The following is a 26,266-nucleotide window of genomic DNA, read 5'->3' on the forward strand; positions in this document are numbered from 1 at the left end:
TCTCTCGGTGGGAGGGCGTACGGAGGAGCACATCAGAGAGTCTCTCGGGTGCCCCTCTCCACGCGCGGCTGTACCCACCCGAGAGAGAGTGGAAGCCCTTCTCTCACACGCAAAAGGGGACATCTCATCACGACTCTTGGTAGCAGGCACTTCTCCGTAGTGGGCACTCCACTCATCGTGTCGTCGTACGGGTTCTCCGCGAGAGCCTGTGGAGCCTCCGCTCTCGGGTCGGGTGAGCGTGCGAGCGAGCGAGTGAGCAAGCAAGCGACCGACCGACCGAACGAACGACCGACCGAGTGAGTGAGCGAGCAAGCAAGCACCAGCAGCAGCAGCAGCAAGCGACCGAGCGACCGAGCGCGAACGGCCGAGCGCGCCGGTCGAGTGGGTCTAAGCGGCCGTGAGGACCTCTCCAGGAGTACCCGACAGTCCTCTCCATTCATTCATTCATCCATCCATCCACCCATCCATCCATCCATCCATCCATCCATCCAACCAACCAACCATCCGAGGAAGCAAGCAAGCAACTGAGCGCGCGAACGAACCAGCCATCTAGTCAGCTAGCCAGCGAACCATCTCACTAACGAGAGCCAACGAACAAAGTGCCAAGGCAAGACGAGGCGAAAGCCGGCTCAAGCCAGGCTAAGAAGCCGAGTCGAGCCAAACCAGCGAAAGTCTTCCAATTCATCCATCCATCCATCCATCCAATCAACTAGCCAGCCAGCCAACCAGCCAGTCATTCAGTCATCTATCCATCCATAGATTCGCAGCTCTCCTAACGAGAAGGAAGGTGGAGGCAAAGAGCAGAGTGGTGTACATCTACGGAGGGTCGAAGGACTCGAAGAGGACCGCGAGTGATTTCAGTCGGTCGGCGGCCGGCCTTGCCGGCCACTCTGCTCCCTCCTCGGCCGCCGACCGTCGCGTTCCATCGCGTTACGTCGCGAGTGAGTGTTGAGTGCTCGAGTTATCGTTACCCTTTGCCATCCGTCGTCTGGAAATACAACACGACGACGACGACGACGACGACGACGACGACATGGCGACGGTGAGAAGAAACGACCGGTTGACGATCGGTCCGTGCGCTAACTTTTTATTATCACCTCGGTCGTCTTTGTCGTCGTTAAGGTGAACATTGTGTTGAGGTGAACGGCGCATAGGTGAACGCCATCGTGAATGCATGAAAGAAGAAAATGTGCCAAGTGTCGATTCGAAGAGTCAGTGAGTGACACCATAACCGTGTATTTACATCAGCGAAAATTCTCGGCCACGAGGATTACCGTGAGGATTACCGCGAGGATTACCGCCTCCGAGGTGAGCCGCTGCCCGCTGGCGAGCGTGGCGGCAGCTACGGTACCGTCGCGATAGATCGCTATCCATCCTCCGCTTCCTCCTCCTCCGCTTCCTCTTCCTCCTATTACTATTCCTCATGTCGCGCCGTTTTCGCGACTAGCACCGGCCTCACGATTCCGCGAAGCACGAGCTTCAAGTATTTCGACGGCGTCGGGCTCGCCGAGATGAGCGGTGGCAGCGGCGGCGGCGGTGGAGCTAGCGGTGCCAGCGGAAACGGCGCCGGTAATCAGGCGAGCGGAAATGCGACTACCTATCATCAACATCAACAACAGCAACAACAACAACAACAACAACAACAGCAACAGCAACAACAGCAACAGCAACAACAGCAACAACAACAACAACAACAAACGCAGTTAGAGCAGGCGAGCCTCCTGCCGGATTTGAACAGCATTGATTTAGCTATAAGCCTTTCGCCGAAGCAACACTCGTCGCACGTGCAAGCCGGGGGCGGCGCTCACACGACGCCGTTCAGCGTGACCGACATCCTCTCGCCGATGGAGGAGTCCTATAGAAAGTTCGATCTCGCAGCAGCAGCCGCGGCAGTTGGAGTTGGCGTCGGCGTTGGAGTAGGCGTCGTTAGCCACCCCCAGGGTTCCCCGTACGGTAACGCCTGCGGCGCGAGGGTCGCCGGTAACACCGGAAGTTCAAGCGCGAGCAGCGGGAGTCCGCCGCTCCACGGCGGCTCGACTCCCGGCGGTAGCACGCCCGGTCCTGTTACCGGGAGCGCCGGGAACGGTAGCGCCGGTACCGCCGGCACCGCCGGAACTGCCGCCGGTGCCGGAGCCGGAGGTGCGGCTGGTGGAAGTGCTGTTGGGACACCCGGTATGACCGCCATGGGTAATCCTTACGCCACGATGCAGCTCACCTCGCAATATCAGTATTGTACTGCCGAACTTTCTCCGTACCATCATGCCGGACCCACCGTAGCCGGTACTGCCACCGTTGCCGATCCTATGAGATCTCATGCCGTTTCGACTCATCATCATCCTTGGTACGCCCCGGCACCGCCGGCCACCAACGATCCCCGTTTTGCCAGTGAGTACCTACTACGTAACTCTCTACTTTTCTTATACAACATTTTTTATTATACCCTATATATATGTTATATCTTTCCCCTCGCTTGGTCTAGCTTTTAAAAGTCCCACACTATCTTCCTTCTTCTTTTTATATATTTTTCTCTCCCTCAAACAAACGATCGACAATACTAGAAAATCACGCGCGGAGAAATAAATAATAGCTAGGCCTCATCCCCGTCCCACAAATTTCGCCTTTCAAGCACTACAAAAGAACTTTCTTCTTCTTCTTCTTATTCTTCTTCTTCTTAACATCGAAGGACATCATCCTTCGGACACTCCTCGTTTCTTTTTCTCTTTCTCTCTCTCTCTCGCACGCGCCACTCTCTTCGTCTCGGCTTAACGGGAGCCGAGCGACCCTTCCTATCGATCTTTGCCTATCGTATGGGAGATTTTAGTTAAACAAATAAGCTCCGGTATCCTCGAGTAAAAGGGAGACTTAAGTCGAGGATACCGTACCTCGAGCACATCTCGCCGAAATTCGATTTTCTATAAACCTTAACTCACGATGGACCTTCTTCAAAGTATAATAGAGTAGACATACGAATATTTCTTTTAATTTTTATCGAATTTATCGACAAAAATTACAAAATAAAATCAAATCAAATAAAACAATGAATATGAATCCGTCGATTCATCCAATGAGCTTTCTACGAACGCGTTGTTCGTTCATCAACGACGATCTTTCTTTCCTATCAGAGATTCGGTTTTCACTGATGTGAAACATTCATCTACCGACTCGTCAGTCACTACTTTTGTGTTTCCATTGTTCTCATTCGGTGTCGATCGGTCTAGGATAAAAGCTGCCTTTCATCGTTGCATCGTAAAAAAAAAAAAAAAACGATACGAACCTGTCGATAGAGAGTTTCTCCGTTATTCGTAATAATCGTTCATTTTCCACGATTTCAATAGCGTCCTAGTAACCGTTACGCATTACTTACATTAGATAGAAAAAATAATCTAAACTTTTGCAAATGCAATAGCACATCGTCATTGATTGAATTTTGAAACAACGTAGAAATAATAGAGATGGAAAATTTTTGGAAAAAAGAAAAAAAGAAGAAAAAAATTACGCGTTATTTTCAGTCTAGCGATGGAAACGATGCAAAATGCGATATGAAAATAGACATTAAACGTTCGACCGTAAACATATTCGAGAGTCGTTTGTTCCTGAATTCGAGTGGGCACTTCTCGGTTGTCCTCTTCCTTCTTCCTTCGATAAGAGCAGAGGAGAGAGTAGATAATAATTCCTGTGGGATATCTTCTTGGACCTCCCGGGTTCTCGTGATGACGCGGCACTTTGTAACCTGAAATCGTTCCTTTTGTCCGAACGGACGAAACGGTCCTGGTGGCGCGTTCCTTCTTGACAGCTTCTCGCTAACTGACGAGGGACGATCGGCTCGTTGAATTTCAGTAGCCACGATCACACGAGCCCACGTACTTTCGAGTTCTTCCCAAAGAGAGTATATTCCACTTTCGCCGTTGCCTCCACGAAGTTCTACGAACGATTTTCAGTTTCTTTTTATTGTCTTTTCGTTTTGTTTTTTTTTTGTGTACGTGTGTCGATGACGACACCTCTTCTTCTCCTCCTTAACATTTTTCCTTTCTTTTCTTTTCATTCCACGTCTCCTATTTTAATTCAATTAATGATATCGCATTGATTATAATCTAACTATAGAAAGATATTTTAGAATGGCAATTAGGAAATCGAATGGAACGATTGAAAAATGTTTATCCTAGATTTCTCCAATATGTTTTGCAGTCTCGCGGCTAATGGGCGCTGCGGCGGCGGGCGCCGGGGCCAATGTGGCCGGGTGCTCGGTGGGCCAGTCGATGGGCGACGTTACCAAATCCTCTGGCATGGGCGTTGGCGTTGGGGTCGGAATGAACGTTGGCATGGGCGTCGGTACGATGCAATTTCCCCTTGCCCAGAGACGGAAGCGTCGAGTTCTCTTCACCCAGGCCCAGGTCTACGAGCTCGAAAGGCGTTTCAAGCAGCAAAAGTACCTAAGCGCGCCCGAAAGGGAGCATCTTGCTTCCCTCATTCATCTCACGCCAACGCAGGTGAGTACTTACTCTTTAACTCTTTTTTTCTTCTTTTCTTCTCCCTCTCTCTCTCTCTTTCCTCTCTCTTCTCCCTTATTTTCTTTCTTTCTTTCTTTGCACTTATCTTTTTTAACTTTGAACTTTTCGACAAATTTTCCCCGAAGAAAAGATAAAAACAAAAAGAAAAAATGGAGGACGTTTTGTTATTACGCGATGCTGCCGCTATTTCCTTACTTTCCGTTATGTTCCGCTCGATTCGATTGGAACTAAACATAGAGCTACCTATATGACATGGTACTTGAGCAAGGTACCAACGTAGTATACGTATTGATATAGATGTATACTACATATCTACCTCTACCACTACCTACTTACTCTTCTCAACCCATCTACTAGCGTACGTACGTACGCTAGTAGCGCGCAACCTAACTGCATACCTACAGCCTATAACGTAGGCACATCGCCACGTCGAGGATTAATTGCTGAGAGGAGATTAATTGCCGCAACCAGGTGGTTGATGCTGCACGTACGCGCACGCCTTCTCTACCTCTCGTCCGATCGGATCGATCGACCTCGGGGAGGCGTGGGTGCCATGTTGTGCTCTCTCTCTCTCTCTCTCTCTCTCTCTCTCTCTCTTTCTCTCTCTTTCTCTCTCTCTCTCTCTCTCTTTCTCTTTCTCTCTTGCTTGCTTTCCGTCGATGCCCTTTGTTTCTTCCTCCCTTCCTCAAAGAGAGAAAGAGAACAAGAGAGTAAGAGTGAGAGAGTGAGAGAGAGAGAGACAGAATTACGAGGCAACTTCTGCCAAAGAAGCATAGTCGTCGGACGCGCGAGTCGTATGAGTACCTCTACAAATCGATAAACTTGACTACCGCTAATTAGAAAAATCTCTTGGCACTCCCCTCTCTCTCTCTCTCTCTCTTTTCACTCTCTCGCTCTCGCTCTTGCTCTCTTTCTCGCTTGTTTGCTTGCTTGCTTGCTCTATCTACTTATATCGAAGAAAAACTCTTGACACTGCATGGTCTAACTGGATTAATCGTACAATTCACAATATGCATGCGATAGAAAAGTTAGGGTAAAAATAATTCTAGGAAATTCAAGGCTCCGTCCGGAAAAACGTAATTTTCTTTTTTCTTTATCGTAGAAATCGATTTCGTATTCGATTAATTCAATCGAACGGATTCGTTAGTATTATTGTTAGAAATTGAATGGTATTATGATAATCGTTGTGATCACGTATCGAATTTATGTCTTCATTGATCAGACGGTACGAATTAGTTACAACGTACGTAACTGCGGTTAAGAAAATTAGGGGCAAACAATTATTGTAAGTGATTAAAAATTCCGTAAGAAAGGAAATTGTATATATATTTACGATATTTCTTCATTTAGGTAATAGATATCGTAATTTTCTTTCCGATTATACAAATAGATGAAATTCGATAAAAATTTTTCCTAAAATTCGTCATAAGAAACAGAAAGAATGGCGATAACTATGGTCACGTATCGTAACGAGCTATCTCTTCATTGGTCAGACAGGTCTGGTTGCTGTCGTCGGTCACGTCGTTGCGACAGTCTGGTAACAATAAATAATTGTTGCGTAGCTCATTGGCCGCATCCTGCGTTCGTGCCATGCAGAAATGGGCTCTCTCCCTCGTTTAGTCTATCGTTCCGTCTGCACTTTGTCTCTCTTTCTTCTTGTTCTCTCTTCTCTTCGTCTGTCGCTCGATCTCCGGCCTACCCACGATCCTTTTAATAAATGCCGACGCGACTACCAACTCGTTTATTCGTCGATAATGTGAACGTTAAGACGTCGTAAGTAATTCTTACGTATCACAGCAAATTAACATATTACCGTATTTTTCTTTCATATTCTCACACCATTACTTTCTTCTCCCATTATATCGTTCGATGATTAAACAAAATTTAAATTCTTTTATCGTTCCTGAAACGAAATATATTATAATACAATTGAGAAAGATTTCGAGTAAGTTTCTCACAATATAAACGACGTCATCTCGATGTGCTTGTTTAACTCTCAAGTTTCTATTTTGGAAACCATTGACTCGCGAGAATCACCCGATCGAGAGCGGAACACCACCCAAAGAAGCCTGATTGCAATCAAGCGCGGATTTTGAACGCGCCACGCCAGAAATGATGGTACATAAGTTTCGTTAACGAGTTTCAGACTCTCTCGATGGCACTCGGATCTTGCTCGGAGCCATGAATGGCGGCCATGAAGGCCACGAGGAAAACACTACCGAGGGACGGTGAAAGTCTGCCGTGTGGTGTACGAGTTAAATGTGGGATAGGATGAGAGGGAGACGATGGCGACTGAGAGCTGCTGAATTTATATATATATATTTCTCTCCCTCTCTCTCTCTCTCTCTTTCTCTTTCTCTCTCTCTCTCTCTCTCGTACTATTCATGCCTATGTATTATACGTAGGTATATAGAACAGACTCTTGAACTTCTGGAGACAAATAGATGCTAAACGAGCGGCTCGTCCCACAGTAACGATTTCGTATGCTGAGTATATGTGTAAACTCACACGCAAAAAGCTGGCAACACGCAGTAAAGAGTACCTATCTACTGCTAACAATCTGGACCACTCGAAATCTACGTACAAAGTTATATATATATAAAATGTTGGAAGTAGTCGAAACTAATTGTTGTTACACCAAGGTTGGATAATGAATTTGAAAAAAAAAAATAAAAAGAAAAAGTAAAGGCGATTCGATTGAAAGAAAAACAAAAAGAAAATCCCCAAAAATGACTTGTCTCGAAATCTTTCTTTCGCGGCCGATTTAAATGCGAAATATGAATAGAGAGTGAAAGGGAGAGAAAGAGAGAGAAAAGAGAAAGAGAAAGAGAGATTTAGAAAATGCTTTTACACTCACCCCTTTCCGAGCTTACGCGCAGACTTCGCACTCTTCCTTTTCTCTTCATATTTCTTTTATCCTAGTATCCATAGAACATTTCTCTCTCCTTACGTACGTTTTTTCTCTCTCTCTCTCTTGGTCTCTCTTGGTCTCTCTCTTTCGGTCTCTCTCCATTGGCGTCTCTTTGACACGGGACACACAGATGCGTCCTTCCATTTTGCGCTTGCATTGTTACTCCAAGCGCAGCCCCCTATTGTTACAATGCCCGGCCACTCCTGGCATTGTTAGCAGCATTGTTAGTATTATCGCTACTGTTGCGCGGCCGAGTGGCGAATGGAAAGCAGAGGGCCGGCGAGCCAGCTGCTCTACGTCGAGTGCCGCATTAGAGGCAAATTACGCTACCTCCGTTTTGGACCACCCTCCCTGGTTTATATTCCCTCTCACCCCGTTCACTCTTCTTTTTTTTTATATTTTTTATAGCGTCGACAGAAAAAAATCTATCGATTCGATCTATCGCCATATATCCATATTTCCTAATTTGATATCTTTACTTGTACTTAATACATGTAACCCTCTTACAACGCGGTTTCGATACACTAACACGATTCATAAATTCCGAGAGACTCTCTTACAACACGGTTTCGCTATAACACAATTCATAAATTGCGAGAACCTTTGTGTACAATACTTTATAGATACTTTTGCAGCACTGGATAATATGATTTTTTTTTGTTTAATGTATTTAACTATCAAATTTTACTTAAAATAATAACGCGAAGGAATAATGAACTCTGGGTCTCATGTCAACACGGTTTTTTCTTAGAATCTATCTACCGGGTTTATAGGAGAGTTACTTGTACTTTATTTATTGCATAGATAGTATAATATATTATATTTGATTAACCTCATATAACAATTTGTTAGCGAATGTATTTGGTTGTTCGGAAAGTTCGTGTCGATTTTGACGAAAGATTGAAACCCAACGCATTTAAGTTGTTTAGGTATACCTACATTTATCAAATTATATATAAGTGCCATTCTGTAACTTGAAAATTTCGTCCTTCTAGAATTTCTCAGATTTTTCAACGAAAAAACTTTATGCCACCTAACGAAAATCGGCACGAACTTTTCGGATAAATCAATAATTCAATTACGTTTACCACGTAACGTCGTGTTTAATACGTTATGCGTATTACAATTAATTCGCGTTGCGATAAATCGTGTTCTGCGTACAAATTTTTCCTCTCATTATATTATACGATCATTTTTTTTTACGAATAATTTACAAATTTGTTCACGGGGATATTATATGGTATAATATATCAGACGCGTATGTAAATGTTAAGAAAAATATTTCCCTTTAAAAAAAAAATAAGAACGCACAATTACGAAATAGACCAAACATTTGTTTCGATTAATTAGCATTAATCGAATTTTCATATGCGAGGAATTTCTCGTAATAGCGTAATTTTATTATAACATTTTTGTACGATGAATCGGGTAATGTGAAAAAAAAAGAAAAAAGAAAAGTGGTCGCAATATTATTCATAGCTTTATAAAAAATTCGCGCATTAATAATTTACATTTTGTACGAGAAAGAATCAACCGTATATTTAAAATTTATATTCAAGATTTATTTATACAATTTTCGAATATTAGCGTTTTTTCGTTTATAAGTCGCCGGCACTTAAACGTTTTTCTTTCGATTCCTTTCAAAGACCGTAATCTTCTTTTCACCGTATAAATAAAGTCCACCATAACGTTCGACAATTTCAACATGGCACTCGAGTGAGACCCCCGCGATGTAGTTACGAATCTCGTTAAAATCGGGGAATAAAAATTGAAATATACAAAAAAAATAAAATAAAATAAAATAAAAATAAAAATAAAAATAAAAATAAAAATAAAAAAGAGAAGGGGAAAAAAATAAAAGCAAGGAAAAATACAGAGAGAGAGAGAGAAGCAAAACGCGAGAACGAAAGAAAAATTAATTAGAAGGAACCGAGAGAAAAAGGAAAAAGGAGGAGGAGGAGGAGGAGGGAAAAAAGAAAGAAGAAAAAAAAAACAGAAAAAAAGAAGAAGAAAAAAAAGCAAGAAAAAGAAAAAAGAAGGGGGAAAAAAATGTAGCGAAAAGTCGAGAGTCTTTTAGACCCGCCGCTGGCAAACGAAGGGGCGACATTAATTAAAGTGCAACAGCGCGACGGGTATGAACAAAAGTTACATTAATAAAAGACCCAAGTTTTGCACGCGGTAGAGTGGTACCTATATGCAAGGAAAAACAAATTTGCCGCGATGAAAGATTTCTAACTGTGCGAGAAATAACGCGCGTTTAAATAACATTAATCGATTATTTAAAGGCGGGGGCGGGGGGTTTGGGGGGTTGAAGGGGAGGGGGTAGAAGGAGAGTATATCTTCGTCTACTTGGTCCACCTATTTCGAGAAATCGATATCTCTTCTTGAATATATTCCATATCATCATCTTCTATTTTCTTCTACTTTCTCTTTTTAGAAAAAAAAAAGAGATAATATAAAAGAAAATTTCGGCAATATATAAATAAACGTATGTCAACGACGTTACTTACCATCCTTATTAATAAGTTTCCATCGATAAATTTCTTTTCACAAGCGTTAATCGTAATTTACAATCAAATTGATAAGTGTTAAAAGAAACAGAATGAGAACGAGAGAAAGATGGAAAGAAAACGATAAATGAAAGACAAAGAAAGTTGATAGAGGAGGGCTCGTAGGAAGAAAACAGAGGGAGAGAAAGAAAGAGATAGAGAATCAAAAGTAAAAGAAGAAGGTAAAGGGTGTTTAAGGGAGAGGTCGGCGGACGGGAAGGGGAAGGGGAAGGGGAAGGGAAAGGGGTGAGTTGGAAAAACGCGAGGATCGTTCGCGCGATTGAGCCTCGAGGATAATAATCATAATAATGGGTTTGCATACCACCGGGAGTTCGTTCTTCATCTTTCTCTTTTAGTAGGAAAAAGTATTACACGCACGTACCTACAACGTTATATGTCTGGAAACCACCACCACCATCACCACCACCACCATCACCCTTGTGCGTATCAGAAGAGGGATCGAGTCCAGAGAAAAGAGGAAAGCGTGCTCCGCTTCAATGCCGTGCAAACACGCTCGTCGTGTGCCTCTAAAGATCCGCGTAAAGAAGGATTCGATCGGTAGAATCCAAATGCTTCCTCTTTTTCATACTTCTTTCATTGAATGGGGGAGGAATCCTTTCACGTGCGAAGCCAAGGACGTGCCAGACGACGATGAGATATCTTTTATATATATATATATATATATATGTATATTATAGACACGCGTGCTTTTAACAATACTTCTATACGTCAGAATGATTCTCGTCTTCTTTTTAAAGACAAAACAATTTCAACGAATTTGTCTATTGATTATTTTGACACAACTTCAAAACGGCTAATTGTAAGTAGTAAAATGTAAAAACAAAAAACAAATACTAAGAATATATGTACATCATCTTTAGTATCGTTTTTTCTTCGTACGATGAAAATATTATTTTATATTTTTGTTGACACGGAAAAGAAATAAAATAAGTTATTTTAAGTGACTATATTCTATCATCTTTAAACGTATCACCAATTCGAATAAATATTTATGTTTACTACGATAGAATATCGTCTCTCTCTCTCTCTCTCTCTCTCTCTCTCTATCATAGTTATAATATCAGGAAAAAGGATATTTGTCATGAAATTACAATGAAATTAAAGTAGCGTGAAGAAAGAGTAAGAGAGGGGGAGGGAGAGAGGGTGGGAAAGAAAAATCGATCTTTAATATTGAAAGAAAAAAGAAATCACATCTCGGAAACGGTGTCACACGCGACGATGAATTCGAGAAAGAGAGAGAGAGAGAGAGAGAGAGAGAGAGAGAGAGAGAGAGAGAGATACGAAATGAAAATTTCTTGGGTGGCGAAATGCGTGCGCTTAATTGGACGTCCTGCAACGCGTGCGCATATTCGTCGAGTGCACTCACGGCTCCCTCGCATAATAACGCACGCATGAATATGTCGTTGGCTTTTGCGGTCGGGGAAGAGGACTACCTCGGCTATGGCATAGACGTACTACTGGCAGTATGTGGCCACCGTAATTGCATTCCTCTTTCTCCTCTCTCTTTCTCTCTCTCTCTCTTTTCCTCTTTTTCCCTTTATCTTTCTTTTTTCTTTTTTTGTTTCTATTTATTTTAATTTTTTCTTTCTTTTTCTACCGGTTCGCCGAGGCGTAGAATAAAAATTTGATAAGAAGAAGAAGAAGAAAAAACAATTCGTTCGATCATCCCTTATATTCGAAATCGATTTCGCGAATCTTCTTTAAGATAACACAAACGTTCTATATAAATAAAAAAAAAAAGCTTATATTAGATCTTAATAGAAATAAAAATAGATTTTTCATCGATACGTCAAAAAGTTTATCGAATTCTTTTTAACGTGACATAGTAGAAGAAGGAAGAAATAAGGAAGTAAGGTTCAGGAGACCCCTTGCTTAGTTGCTTGTCAAAAGTCCCAGCGGGTAATCGGTAAGTCATCCCGGCCAATGGCATCGAGTTAAAACAACAAAAGGGAGGCAGAAGCGTGTTTGCTCACGGACTACCACTCAGTAGGGTCAACACGGGACAATTAACAGCTTTAATCATAATTTGACGTTGGTTGATCCCCGGTATTCGCAACTTCATCGTCGTTCCTATATATATATTCTCCTAACGAGAGGAAGAAGAAGCGCACGGTGAGGGCACCCAACCACTCGACTTTCGTTTGCACAAATGCCATTTAAGTCCGTATTTCCCTAGCCTCCTATAACCAATACGATACCCATAGTTATTCGTTTATTCACGTAATATACAAAGCATACAGGTGACCAAATATCATCTTTTTCTGTGAATTTTTTCACAAACTTTCTTAATTCACTCGTTACATTCCTGAAATGACACACTTAATAATAAATAATCTTCGTTATCAAAAAAGAAAAGTGTCTAAAAGATAAAAAGTCACGTCAAGTTGGAAGTAGACTCTGAAAAAAAAAAAATGAGAGAGGAAATACAGGAATCGGTCTTTAGGCTATAACGAAGCTTCAACGAGGCTTTTTCCCCGGATAATCCTTCGAAAGTTGGTTGTGGAGTGAAATTGCCCGAGGAGTTTAACTTGGATGAAGGGTAGGGCTCCGTACCACCAGTGTCGGTGGTTGTGTTGGCCGTTTCGCGTCAACCCCCGAATGTACGTTCCCGTAATGACGTTACGCTAACTCGATCAATCGTCCACTTTAAGCAACCCCTCTCTCTCTCTCTCTCTCTCTCTCTCTCTCTCTCTCTCTCTCTTCGGACAACCAGTACGACCTTGCCTCTATCGTCGTCGAGCACAAGCTCGAACAACTACTCGACAGCACCTGTACTCGTATCAACGCTACCCAGACGTAACTCATGAAGGGTATTATTACATATCTCGTGTCATACGACACGAGATATCAATCAATGGATGATCATTGATTGATGAAATCATTCATTGATTTATTTTCTTTTTCTTACCAATAGAAAACATATTTAATAATAATGATGATACAGAAGATAATATTGTTATTATCGATTTTGTTATCGATGATTATTCGTGAAAAATGATTTTATATTCCCTATAGTTGTTTGGTCAATGAAATGATTAAGAGAGATAAAGAGAGAGAGAAAAAACTATTTCCGTAGGCGAGAACCCGAAGCCGCTAATATAGGAAGAATTAGACAGACGGTGGTTGCTCCTTGAGACACGGCCCATTGCACCGGTCCCCTTAAAATGCTTTCGTTGCTGCGTTCCTAACCAACGACAATGGGGTTACGTAGGGTTATAACGTGGCTTCTGCGGGTTATGTTCGTTCGGGTGAGAGCTAACATATTTAGACATAGTATGTCAGTGTATAACATATGGATTCGGCCACAATTGAACTTCAAAGTTTCAACAAAGTTTTTATAATTTAACGATCTTTTATTACTTTGATCACATTGTACTCGATCGATGTATAATACAAACATATAGGATAAAAAGTATATAATAAAGATTTTGGTAATAAAAAAAAAAAGAAATATAATAAAATAAGAACGTAAACAATTAGAGTTAGGCAGAAAAATCTATAGATGACGGTCGGTAATTGAAGGAGAAGAAGATAAGAGTTTAGAAGATGAAAAGTTTAGATACGCTCGAGTAGGTTCGTACTAGGGCTTGCTGCTTCTCGTATTTACCTTTCGGCGTACGCACGAATCGAGATCGCAAAAAGGGCACCGTAGAAGCAACGGGGGGTCCGACACACACCGAGTTTACTTAACACAGACAACGACGGCCCGGGATATGATGTGATGGCTTAGCTTTAACTTCCGATTAACTTACAGTTTGACTCTAGCACAGGTAGGTAAATGAAACGCCTTTTAAAGGCACCTCTACGTTGATTTGCGGTGACCATCGTGAAAGAAAAAAAGATCAGTCAGTTAGAGAAAGAAAGAGACAAAGGGAAAGATGGTGCTTTTCTTCTTGCCACCGAAACGGACCTGCCCGACGGGCTACGAACTAATTGCCGGAAAACGAGAGTTTAACCGCTCAGTCATCTCAAGTTTCTTCTTCCTACCTTTTTTTTTTCTTTCTTTCTCTCCTTGCCTTCAAAAATTGACTTCAATAGAGAATCTCTTTCTCTCGTACAATGAGATGCGTTATTTTCTCCCTCTTAAGAGAAAAAAAAAAAGAAAAAGAAAACAAACAAAAAAAATACCACCTATCTGAACAATAATTTTGGAAATATTTTTCTACTACGTATTATACCACATTCTTCGTATTCGTTGTTCTTCCTTACGATTCCATGGTCGTCGTGCACGGTACGAGTATATATACATACATACATATATATATATATATATACTCGAATGTAAGTGGGCCACGCGTGTTTATCGACCTCTTCAAGTCGGCACGGCGTTCCTCCTACTGGCGTCGTTTCCTCCTGCCAACAGTGGCTGCTTCTGCTGCTTCTGCTGCTAGTTGTAATGGTGATGATGATGGTGGTGGTGGTGGTGGTGGTGGGTGCTGCTGCTGGTGCTGCCTTTTGCCTTCTCTGCTCTTGGCCAAATCTCGACGACCTTCGACGAGTGGATTATCGGTGGAAAAGGAATTAACGAACGGGAGCACCGAGAGGTACTTCCATCGTCTAGCACCTCTTTGTGGCTTTTAGATAAGGTCTCCTCTCCTCCTCCCCCCAGCCCACCCCTCCTCTCACTACCTTTCTATCCCTTTTCTCACTTCTACGTAAGTTTCCTCCTGCCATCGTTGTCGTCTTCGTCATCGTTTGCCACTGCTGCTGCTGCTGCTGCCAGAGATTGTAAAAACGTACGTGAAACTACCTTGACGCCTTGATATAACGAGAGGCTTCCAGGCAAAGGGTCACACGAGTGCTGTGTTCCTGCCTCCTTAAAAAGTATTTTCTTTCTTTTCTTCGCGATAGAGAGAGAGAGAGAAAGAGAGAGAGAGAGAGAGAAACGTCTTCTTCTTTTTCTTTTTTCTCTCAAAAAAATAAGAAATAAAAATAAATTCTTTTGCTACGAATATTGCAAGGAAATATAATACCGATAATGAGATCGTATTTAAAAATTGCAAAATATATATTATATATATATATATATATGTGTGTGTGTGTGTGTGTGTATATTTTGAAATTGAAATGGAAATCATTTGGAGGTCCTTTTAGATTCGACGAGGTAGATCGTTTCTCTTCGGAAACTGGACTCGATCGTCCCTACTTTCTTTTCTTTCCTTTTCTTTTCTTTTCTCTTTCTTTTCTCTTTTTCCCTTATTCTTTTTCTTTCTCTTCCTCGTTCATCTCTTCCCCCTATAGCCTACGTACACATCAGTTATATCCCTATCTCGTTCAACTTTCTCTGTTTACACACCGCATCGTTGCGGGAGCGATGAACGGCCAGACGGGAATGGTTGCTTGGGTGGACGAACGAAAGAACGAACGAACGAACGAACGAATGTACGGACAAACGGACTGACTGACTGACTGACGGGCCCTTTCCCTTGAAATAACAATTCTCCCCGTTCATCTTTCTCGAATCTTTCTCGTTCTCACGTGGATACCACCGTGCATGCAGACTTTCTCTCCTCCTCCTCCTCCTCCTCCTCCTCCTCCTCCTACCGTGTCTCGTCGTCGCGCAAACCCAGGTATTTTAACGGAACTATAATATACCTTCGTTTCCTCGTCTCATTCCCCCCTTTCTCTATTTCATCTTTTCAAACGAAATATAAAATTTGTTGGAAAATATCCTTGATATATTATTTTATATCTGTAGAAATAAATTTGTCATTTATTTCGTTACGTGACAAATAAAGTTTATTTGAAAAAGAAAAAAATAAGAAGAAGAAGAAAAAAAACATCTCTTACGACACACGATTTAAAACACGTCAATATTCGACATTTGTTATCTACTACGTTTCGACATGATCAAGGTTCTTTTTTTCACGATTTTTAATGACGTAGCACTACGTTCGTTCGTTCGTTCATATGTTCATATGTCGGGATCGGGAAAATGTCCTCTTACTTGAGATTAATTGTAAGAAAAAATATTACAAAAAAGTATACATATATATAAAAGATTCTTCGATGTTTCTACGTAAAATAATGCATGCTGCAACGCATATACGAGGAGGAAATAAGCGCGTAATAATGCGTTACGTTATTCAAATTACGATGTGATGTTGTATCCATTAGCGATTAGAGAATAAGAGATAGAAAGACATATTTGCGTGTGTGTGTGTGTTTTTTTTTTGTTTCTCTCCTGCAACATGAATCATTAGAATTCTGTATCGTATCGTGTTTAACCATTTCTTTCCTTCTCTCTTTCTCTCTCTCTCTCTCTCTTTCTCATTCACTTTTCCTTTTTGATCAGCGATTATCCCCGTTTATCGCCTTTTTTTTTTCATAATGTCGTGCATTGTTTCCCCATTCGAAAAGGCGTGAAAGAGATGCGAAAGAGAAGCGGATTATGCTCGTAGAAACTCAAGAGAGAGGAGGAGAGTCCATTGTTTCGAAAAACGCGATCAGGACGTCCTTGCAGACGTAGAGCTCGTAATGCGCCGCATTGAGCATTAGAACGAATTATAAGGCGATCATGTCATAAGCAGATGCCCGGATCCGATCTCACTTTAGATGCGTGCAAAAACTACACTCTCCTTTTCGGGTACTACTAGTTTTACAAGGTTCTCTTTTTTCTTTTTTCTATTTTCTATTTCCTTATTTTCGCATAATCTCGTTTACTATTGTCATTCATATATTTTTTTTATATATATTCGTTATTCGTTGATAATAATCTTTTAGTTTAACGCAAAAATTATATTATGACTAACTTTTTGTTTGGTTTGATTATTTATTGTAATACCAACTTGATCTTTCAGTAATTTTTTTGATTTTTTTTTTTTACCCTAATCGTATCCAATTGATTTGAAAGTAATTCTTTTGTTTTCAATATATAATATAAAGTGTTTTTACTTTTTTTTTGGTTTTAATTTTATATGTGACAGAAAAGAAACTGATCGCGACTGCAGGTATTTTTTATTCTTAGATATCGTTTTGTATTTTTTTATTTTTATAGAATATTTATCACGCGCAAAATGATCTACCGTAAAAATATATTGTTTTTGTTGTCACTTTTCTTTTCTTTTCTTTTCTTTTCTTTTTCTCTTAAGACGATATTATTCCTGGATCATTTGCTAAAAAACGATGAACTATATACTATATTTCTTATTTGTATGAAGGGACACAAATAAAGAAAATAGACAGGGAGTTTCCTTTGCTAACGATATTCGAATGTTAAATCTCTTTCGTAGAAATAACAGACTTACGAGATGGATTATGGGACTTGGGGGATCAAGGACGGTTACGGTGTACGCTTTAAAGTATTTTCTACAAAGGGTGCTCCCTCTTACGAAAGCATCGTGCTCCTTACCTGACGACAGTTCACGCCAACGAAACGTGCTCCTCTTGTTTAATCTAGAAAAAGAAGAAAAAAAAAGCTAAAAAAAAAAAAAGATGAAGAAACTGGAAGATCGTATCTACTTATGTACTCGCGTTATAAACTTCACATAAGATTATATTATAATATAAAAAAAATCAAAATATAATATAATACGAGACAAATATTTGTGTTTATTTTATATATAATATTATTGATCTTACGAAATAATATATTCAAAAAGAAAATATGTTTACTTGTTGTTTTCAGGTCAAAATCTGGTTTCAAAATCATCGGTACAAATGTAAGAGACAAGCCAAAGAAAAGGCGATGGCCGAACAGAACCAGAATCAGGTGAGTTCATTAATATATCTTTTTTGTTAACATTTTACTTTTTATACCTTATAGGTTTAGGTAGACGAAAATGGATCGACATAAAATAAAAAGGAAAAGAATTTGATAGCCGTTCGTTTCATTTGGAATCAATCTGTTAATTTCGACGATATATATGTATGTTTTACCTATTTCTCGATGGGGATCGCTTTTTGAAAAAAATAAAAAAAAAAAAAACAATTTTACATGTAACGCGACAGAGACGCGCATCGGGCGAAAATATCGAGCACTTTAGGATGAAACAGCTTTAAATGAAAAATACTTGGCGCCATATAAATCCGGGTATTCGCATTATATTTCCATTTCAAGAGAGGACCACTCGGCGAACTCGAAGCGCTTCCGCATTCATTTCGTTATGCCATTCAAAATTTACGAGCGATGACGTTGCACTTCGCCCTGCAAAAAACACATGCAACAGAGAGAGAGAGAGAGGTGGGGTAGGATAGGGAAGGGGAGTTGAGAGAGAAAGAGAGTAGGAAATAATTTTTATCAATTTGCTTTTTTTTTCTTTTTCTTTTTCCTAAATATAGTAAACGTAGATAAGAGTACCAAAAAGTCCCTATTATTATTTCGTCCAATCGTTTAATTTTGCGTGTAATCGAAGCGATTGAAAAGATGCGATATCCTACAAAGAAGATATACGTATCTCGATTGCGAGTTTGAAACGTGCCCTGTCTCGATCTCTCATACGCATCGACGAATAAGAATCGGTTGTCCCCCCTTACCTCCGAAAGAATAACATTCAAAAGAAACGAAAAAGGGCCTTGCTTGCGATCGTCCCGATATACGAGAAGATTCCTCTTTGAATATATTATTTCTTCACGTATGCGGGATCACGAAAATCTCATCTCGCAGTGAACGCGTTAAAATCAAATCTGTTCTTTCGCCATCTGAAATGTTACTATATATTCTAGCACGAGCTTAGGCTAGTAGGTATACGTACACGTGTATAATATATATGTGTGTGTGCAAGGTAGATAGATATTAATAGGAGATAAATTTATATTCACGTGGACGGGAACTCGTGCGATTTCACTTCGAAATGATTATTGTTAAATAACATTTCTTTTTTTGTTTGATTTTTTTATTTTTTTTTAAATGTACGTATGATTTGCAACATTTCTTGAACCATCTGTGTGTGTCCATCGAAATGTCAGTAGTTACGTTTGCCGGTTAAAACGTAATTGACGACAAGCGATTACGTTGTTCGCACGTGTCACGCTTTAAACGGCAAGCTCGTAGAAAATAAAATGTAACGCTTACGAATACGTATCTACGAATATTTTATGTGTTTCTTTTTTGTCTTTTGTTTTTATCAAAAAATATGCTTAGGATAGAGTGACATGTAGGATAGGTAAATTCGTATGACTGCGTAGTTATACGTATACGTGTATATAACTATTTATATTCTATATCTATGAGATAGTAGAAGCTCAAAAACGATTTTCATCGAAATTCGATGGCGATTGTGAAAGTCAAGAATAGTATAGGGGCCCAATAAAAAATCCTCTTTTCTATCAGCCGCGTATCGTTTCGATATGAAGTGACGCTTATCCTAGCAGATTTTACAAAAATAACGCGTTATTACCCGCGTGAACGATAACGAAGTGATTAAAAATAAAAAAAATAAAAAAAGGGGGAGAAAAAAATGGTTGAAAAGAAATATTTTCAAAGTATACGAATCATCGTATTTACCATACAAATATCTATCATATATCTTCGATTAATATTAAATATAAGATAATAGTAATTTTTTCAATTGAAAATCTACTTTCTGCTTCGCATCATCGTTATAATTTATCCAGATATCTAATTCAATCTATAAAAAAGAAAAAAAAAACCTTGCTTACAATAAAAAATACTACTTTTCAAACACAATAGGATGTAGAAAAAAACTCGAACAATTTGTTAGTTTTCTTTTTTATAATTTTTTTTTTTTTTTTTCTTAAAAAAAGATCGAAAGATCTTTGATAAACGTTTACGTAAAACCTTGGAATGTACGAAAGAGAATCTTTCCTTTCGAATTTTTAACAATAGATATATTCGAGATTGTCACCAGCTAGCAGTAAACATCTATAGAGTATTAATGGTGCTGAAAGTTATCTACTGACCCAATCTGTCTATCGTTTCTTTCTCCCCTAAGTTGGTGCACGCAAGGCCGAGCAACCACCCCATAATTTACTCGTTAGTTTTTCGTACCCCGTGGGTTCTAAACGTTTGGTGCCAGTCACCCCTCTCTTCTTTCCTTTGCTTTCTCTCTCTCTCTCTCTCTCTCTCTCCTCTCTCTCTCTCTCTCTTGTCGGACTCGATTTCAATTCACGGTTTGTTTACTCTTGCTTTTCTCCTACCCAACGACTCCTGCTTGTATCTCGATCTAGCTCGATGATACGTGTAATTGCAGAACCGCCTCCGCGGCTACATTGAACGCGTCCATACGAACAAATAGTCTAAACGTATACGCGCGTTATATGCATAGAAAGGTATACACACACACATACACATTGATTCTATAGGAAAGAGAAAAAGAAAGAAAAAAAGCACTATTATCGGGCGTGGCCGTTATAGCTACAATCTAATCGGTTGTAATACAATGAAGACAATTCTACCCGACGCGAATTCCAAACAGCCAAAGAATAGATACCCTTTACGAGGGATAATTTTCTGTACAACGCTAGTTTATTACAAATCTACTTTTCAATGTAACTCTCTCGTAAAGAGATAATAATAATATTAAAAGAAATAGTAACGATGCAACCGAGTAAATTATCAACAATGTTTAACGTTAACGTTTCGCGAACAGAACAGCAAATTGAAATCTATTTTTGTCGTTTATCATGAGATATATCGATTAATTATATTATAGATAGATATTTATTCAATAGATGCATACTTTATTATTATAATTTTTCATTAATATAGAGTATATTTATTTATTAATTATGATTGATATGACTTTAAAATGTTGAACGCGTATATCATACGTTTGTTCGTCTATTCGTTTTTGGATAAGATTATTTCGATGAAAAATGTATAATAAAATTTAGAAATAATTTGAAATAAGAGTTAGGGTTAAAATTTATTATAGAAATAGTTTATAAACGATTTGTCGGGAGTTCTAATGTAGAAATATGGGGAAAAGTATTCGCAGGTTGGTTTATTCGATTAAAAATGTATAATAAAAATTAGTAACAATTTAAAATAAGAGTTGGGGTTAAAATTTATTATAGAAATAGTTTATAAACAATTTGTCGGGAGTTCTAATGTAGAAATAAGAGGAAAAACATTTGCAGGTTGATTTATTCGATGAAAAATGTATAATAAAATTTAGAAATAATTTAAAATACGAGTTAGGGTTAAAATTTATTATAGAAATAGATTATAAACGATTTGTTAAGAGTTCTAATGTAGAAATATGGGGAAAAGCATTTGCGGGTTGGTTTCTCTGCTGAAACGTGAACGCGCGCGGAAAAAGAAAGATAGAAGGCCACTGTAACGGGCGACGACGGTAGCTTACGATAGCGATGGCGGCGGTATACTACTGCCGTTGGTCGGGCTCAGATTTTTCTCTCTCTCTCTCTCTTCCTTTTTTTTTTCTTTTTTTTTCTTTTTTTTTCTTTTTTCGTTTTATTCCATTTTCTCCCCTCGTAGCGGTAAAAAATTTCAAGTGCTTGTGCGAGCGAGCGAGCGAACGAACGAACGAACGAACTATCGAGCGAGCGAACGAGCGAGCGCGAAAAAGAAAGAGAAAGAGAATGAGAAAAAGAGAAAAATAGAAGGATGAAGAGAGAGAGAGCGAGAGCGCGAGCGCGAGGGGACAAGGGGTGGGGGGTTTGAGAGATCCTGCAGGGGTGCGCGGAAACGGGCTCTCGAGTGCCGGTCGCCATCTTGCCGTTGGTACAGTCACGCGCAACACCTGGATGCGAATCGGGATTACCAATACGACCATTCACATCGATCGACACGACACGACACCCTTAAAAAAACTCGTAGCGCGAAAAATCGTCGATCTAGTTTTTTTCCCGCACACCCGCCGTCGCCCTCCGCTCAGCCCCCGCTTTTGTCTTTGTTCGTTTGTTTTTGTCTTTTTCTTTTTTAAATTCGCGAGATAGATTCTAGTAAAATCGTGAATATATAAGTGGAAATAAATTTAGTAAGAAAATAAATATAGGGGATTGAACGCGCGAGATTTGAAGAAAAATCGAGTTGTTTGATAAAATGTGTGACGATATTCGACGGGGGAAGAATTCGGTATATTTCTCTTAAATAATAGATAATGATGATAATGAAAGATTTCGTTGAGCTTGGGCACTTTTGTTGAAAGATCGGGGACCGTCTAATGTAATTACATGTGCGAGTAAAACAGCGGTTATTAGATTTAAAAACCACTTCCCCGTTTATAGAAGCCATTGAATTCCATTCGTCGCGGAAACGAGAGGTCCCGGCAGAAATCTTTTAATATCCCTCCGCCTTCTTTGTTCGGTCGAAGCTTCTGTAAAGAGCCGGAGATGGAGAGGGATGGTGAGGTAGTAGGGTAAGGTTGGGTGGAGGAGGTCTACCAACGCAACCGAGGAGGTAGCTTTTAGTTAATTACATCAATTTCCACGAGAAGTGTTTTTCCCTGCAACACATTTTCCTCGTCTGGAATCTCCGATAAATGGTTCGACTTGTGTCGGGGGAAAAAAAAAAGAAAAGAAAAAAAAAATGGAAAAGAAAAAAAAGTGTGCGTGTTCTTCGCGATAGCTACAGAATGGGAGAAAGAGAGAGAACTAGGTATATTGAAAGTTATCGATAGCTTATCCGTTCTCATTTTCCCTCCCGCGTAGAAAGTTGATCGCGTTTCCGCGATTACTTCCCGTCGATCGGTCGTCGTTCATCATCATCATCATCATCATCATCATCACAGCAGCAGCAGCATCAGCAGCTCCAGGCCTCATTATACCTTCTTTCTCTCTTTCTCTTTGACACTCTTTACCGTCTCTAGCGCTACTCGTCTCCTAAGCACAGCTATTTTCGCCGGAAATCGTTTAACACGCGTTGAAGTGGCTAAAGTGGCGTGACGCGTGACGCGCGCGCGGACCGTCATGCGTTTAACGTAATCGTCACTTTGTCAGTATGAAGTGCATGGGCATGCCTGCACTTAGGTTCGTAACGTTAAACGCGCGTCGTCCGAGCTAAGTTGGTAGCGGGGCTCTCGAGGTTCCTATCGACCTCGTAATTTTCTCTCTTCCTCTCCCCCTATCTATCTATCTTTCTCTCTCTCTCTCTCTCTCTCTTTACTTGTATCGCGACGCAAATTCCATGGTACGATACAAATGGAAGTTTTCGATCGGTTGTCGTTGAAGAGCGGAAGAGAGGAAAAAAGCAAAGCAAAGCAAAGCAAAGTAAAAAGAAAAAGAAAAACAAAAAAGCGGCGAGGTTTTAACTGGACTTTTTTTTTGGGAAGGATTATATTATTAAAAGAGGTCGCGTAGCGCGCGCTTCTAGTCGTCGGGGAGGATCGAAAAGGAATGTCGTGTAGCGAGTGTTGATACAGCTGAGTGGTCGTCTCGGCAGGTACTCGGTGGTTGTTGGCTCGGTTCGGCTTCTGTTTGGCATGCCAGCAGCGGTAAGCGTTAAACGCGTAGAGCCAGCAAGCAGGCGGTCGACGGTAGCAAGAATCAGCGGAGGTAGCGGCGGTAGGCAGAAGCAGCAGCAGCAACAGCAGCAGCAGAAGCAACGTAGTGTTTGTTCGCGCGAGGTGAGCTTTCAGTTCACTGAATTTCGAATTAGTCGGTTGGCTATCATCCGTAGTAGGACGGATGGCAGACGCGATGATACAAATGGAAGGGACGGCGATAGGATGTTGTTGGGAAGGTTGCCTTGTGTTGGGAAGGTTGCCTTGTTGGAGAGGACAAGAAGTGGTAAAAGACAATACGCGTGTGTTTCAGAGCGCGAGCTCGCCGCGGCGGGTAGCGGTGCCGGTACTGGTGAAGGACGGAAAGCCTTGCGGCAGCGGGGGCGGGGGCGGCAACGAGGGCAGCCGCGGAGGGCCTAGCGCCGCCCTAGCGAGCCCCGCACCCCACATGACGGCGGCCTCCAGTCCCCACGGCTCGCACCACGCCGCCTCCTCCTCGGTGTCGCATCACTCGGTGGTGGGGGTGAGTCACGTGATGACCTCCAGCCAGAGCCTCCAGCATTGCTCTTACACGCGGACGGGAGCCCAGCAGAGCATGCAACAGCAGCAGCAACCGCAGTGCGGCGCTTATCTGCCCTTGCAGAGCCGGGCTTGGTAGTGCGCGCCATCCGCGGCGGGGGCCGCGGCCTACGCCAATCCCTCCGTTACGGGCCCATGGACCCTCGCCGCGGATACTGCAGCTGCCTGGTACTCCATTCCTGACGACAGCAACTAAACTAACGGAACAACGGACCGCGAACTATCGATTTTATTATAATTATCGATCGATCGTCGATCTAATCGACGTCATTTTTTATCCGACAGTCTGCTATGACCTCTTCTTTACAGACTTATTATATATGATATATATGTATATATACATATGTATATATATATATATATAGATTTTCGCGGGCCGCTTGTTCTTCAACGGACTTTTGCAACGATCTTGCCTTGTCGATATTTTCGGGAATGATCTACGAACGGAGGATGTGTGCGCGAATTATTTCTTTTCGGACGTTCTAATCGCATATGTGTGATTTTAGTGAAAGAAAAAAAAAACGCCGAAGTCTTGAAAAAAACGCGCGAGTGAACGAACTTACAACAAACAAACAAAAAATACAAGAACAAAAATAGGATATGTAATAATCCTTTTACTTTACTTTTACGCCTAGACCTGCTAATGGTTTTACGTGCGTCATCGGCAAAAAATTCGATCGAATGGGACAAATCTCGTTAGAAGAGACACTTTATCGAATCGATCGTTCGTCGATTATGTGAGATAAACGGCGATTATTACGAGCCAAGTGTAAATTTCGCTTATTGTTAGATGCGAATGCGATTAACAACACCGGGCCATCGTTTTTACGCGAACGTCGCTAATATGACAACTTTGTTACTATAAAATCGACTTTTGTTAAATGGCCGATAGAAGAAGGACCTACTTAATTTTTAAGCGCCTATCATTTAGCCGTTAATAATTCATTAGTTTCTCGATACTTTCTTATTAAATCGAAGATGTTGGTAAACAAAGTGCTCGTCAGATGATTTTTAACGAAAGATCTAAAAACGATTTGTTTTTTTTTTTCTTTCTTTACTTTTTTTCTGAGAAAGAGGAAAGAACGAATAGAGAAAGAAAAAAAAAAGAAAAGTAAAAAATCCCGTTTCTTTTCGTAAAAGATTCGTTCGAAAATGTTTTTTGTATAAAGAAGGAAAAAAAGGAACCCATCCATCCCGTTGTATATCGTAATGTTCCAATTTACTTGTTTCAAAGGTTACGAACGAAGGTATCGATTTCAATTAGGCGAAACCGTACACCTAGTAGTATCGGCAGATTCGCTGACTCGATTTCACCGACACACGAAACGGGAGACGCACTCGTTCGACATTGTTGCATCGGCGAGTACAGTACTCTTTCTCTCCCCACGAGTCTGTTACCAACGCAACCCGTCTGCTTTGTGTTGCTAATCGAGTCGATCTAATTGAAATCCAAATTTGCTTTGATTGCCACTCAAACGTTAGCGCGGAGAGTTAACCGTTGGCGCTCGTCATCGAAACTATTCATCTAACATTTCACAAACTGTATAAAAAACAAAAAAAAAAAAAACAAAGAAAAAAACAAATTTATCGTCCTATTGTATAAATGATGTTTATTTTTATTTATAATTTCTCTTTTTAATTGCGTTGACATTTTTGCCATCATTTTCGTTATATAAATATATAAATATATATAGTTATTTTAACTTATTTCTCTCATACCACGGTAAATTAGAATTTTATTTCCAACGAAATTTACAACTAAAAAACATCGACACTTTTGGTCGACAAAAATTTCCGTCTCTGTACTAAATTCAAACAGTTAATAATAATAAGAAGAAAAAGGAGTAAGCGGAAGAAGCGAAAGGAGAAAAAAGAACAAGAAGAAAAATAGAAATGTTCTCGTCGAGGTGTAGTGTAGAAAAGGGTGGGTCGGGTTGGGAGGTGGGGGTGGGGGATGGTCGTGGCAAGCTTTTTGAAAAGCTACAAAGTCACGTAGATTCGCGTGCCCTTTGGCGCGAGAACTGTTTTTTTTTGAACGAAGCTTAGCGCAACCGATTTTCTGAATATGTCTATTCCACGAAAAGGATGTGATTTCTTTAGAATCGTTTTCTACTTCGCATTTCTCCATTTCACCCTTTCTATCTCTTTCTATCATTTTTATTTCTCCGTTGAAAACGTACGTACACGTACGTTCGCAAAGCTTAACTACCGTCGAAGAAAAATAAAGAATGAGAAAGAAATCGTATAGATGTTACTGACGTAGATACATATATCATTTTATCCGTTTCAACGGACTCGCGACGATAGGCTACGAGAAAGAAAGAAAAATTCCCC

The 26,266-nt window shown here is 40.6% G+C and overlaps 1 protein-coding gene across 2 annotated transcripts; it reads left to right on the forward strand.

Moving 5' to 3' along the window:
• Positions 1-26,266, forward strand: LOC106790091 (homeobox protein Nkx-2.4-like). 2 transcript variants are annotated; one of them, XM_014754777.1, is made up of 4 exons: positions 1-2,385; positions 4,177-4,487; positions 17,617-17,700; positions 23,667-26,266. In XM_014754777.1, exons 1-4 carry the CDS (start codon positions 1,512-1,514, stop codon positions 24,009-24,011), a joined length of 1,614 nt encoding a protein of 537 aa, XP_014610263.1. In that variant the 5' UTR covers positions 1-1,511; the 3' UTR covers positions 24,012-26,266. The 2 variants fall into 2 exon arrangements, with proteins under 2 accessions (XP_014610263.1, XP_014610264.1); XM_014754778.1 differs by having other exon boundaries at positions 4,186-4,487.

Source organism: Polistes canadensis, unplaced genomic scaffold (assembly GCF_001313835.1).
Source record: "Polistes canadensis isolate GaletaPanama2010 unplaced genomic scaffold, ASM131383v1 scaffold_214, whole genome shotgun sequence".
NCBI lineage: Eukaryota > Metazoa > Arthropoda > Insecta > Hymenoptera > Vespidae > Polistes > Polistes canadensis.

What these genes read in the sequence shown, in the direction of transcription:
- LOC106790091 (XM_014754777.1), top strand. Translation starts at nt 1,512, where the DNA reads ATGAGCGGTGGCAGCGGCGGCGGCGGTGGAGCTAGCGGTGCCAGCGGA. An exon ending in TTCATCTCACGCCAACGCAG is followed by an intron (nt 4,488 to 17,616) that starts GTGAGTACTTAC and finishes TGTTGTTTTCAG; the next exon opens with GTCAAAATCTGGTTTCAAAA. An exon ending in CCGAACAGAACCAGAATCAG is followed by an intron (nt 17,701 to 23,666) that starts GTGAGTTCATTA and finishes CGTGTGTTTCAG; the next exon opens with AGCGCGAGCTCGCCGCGGCG.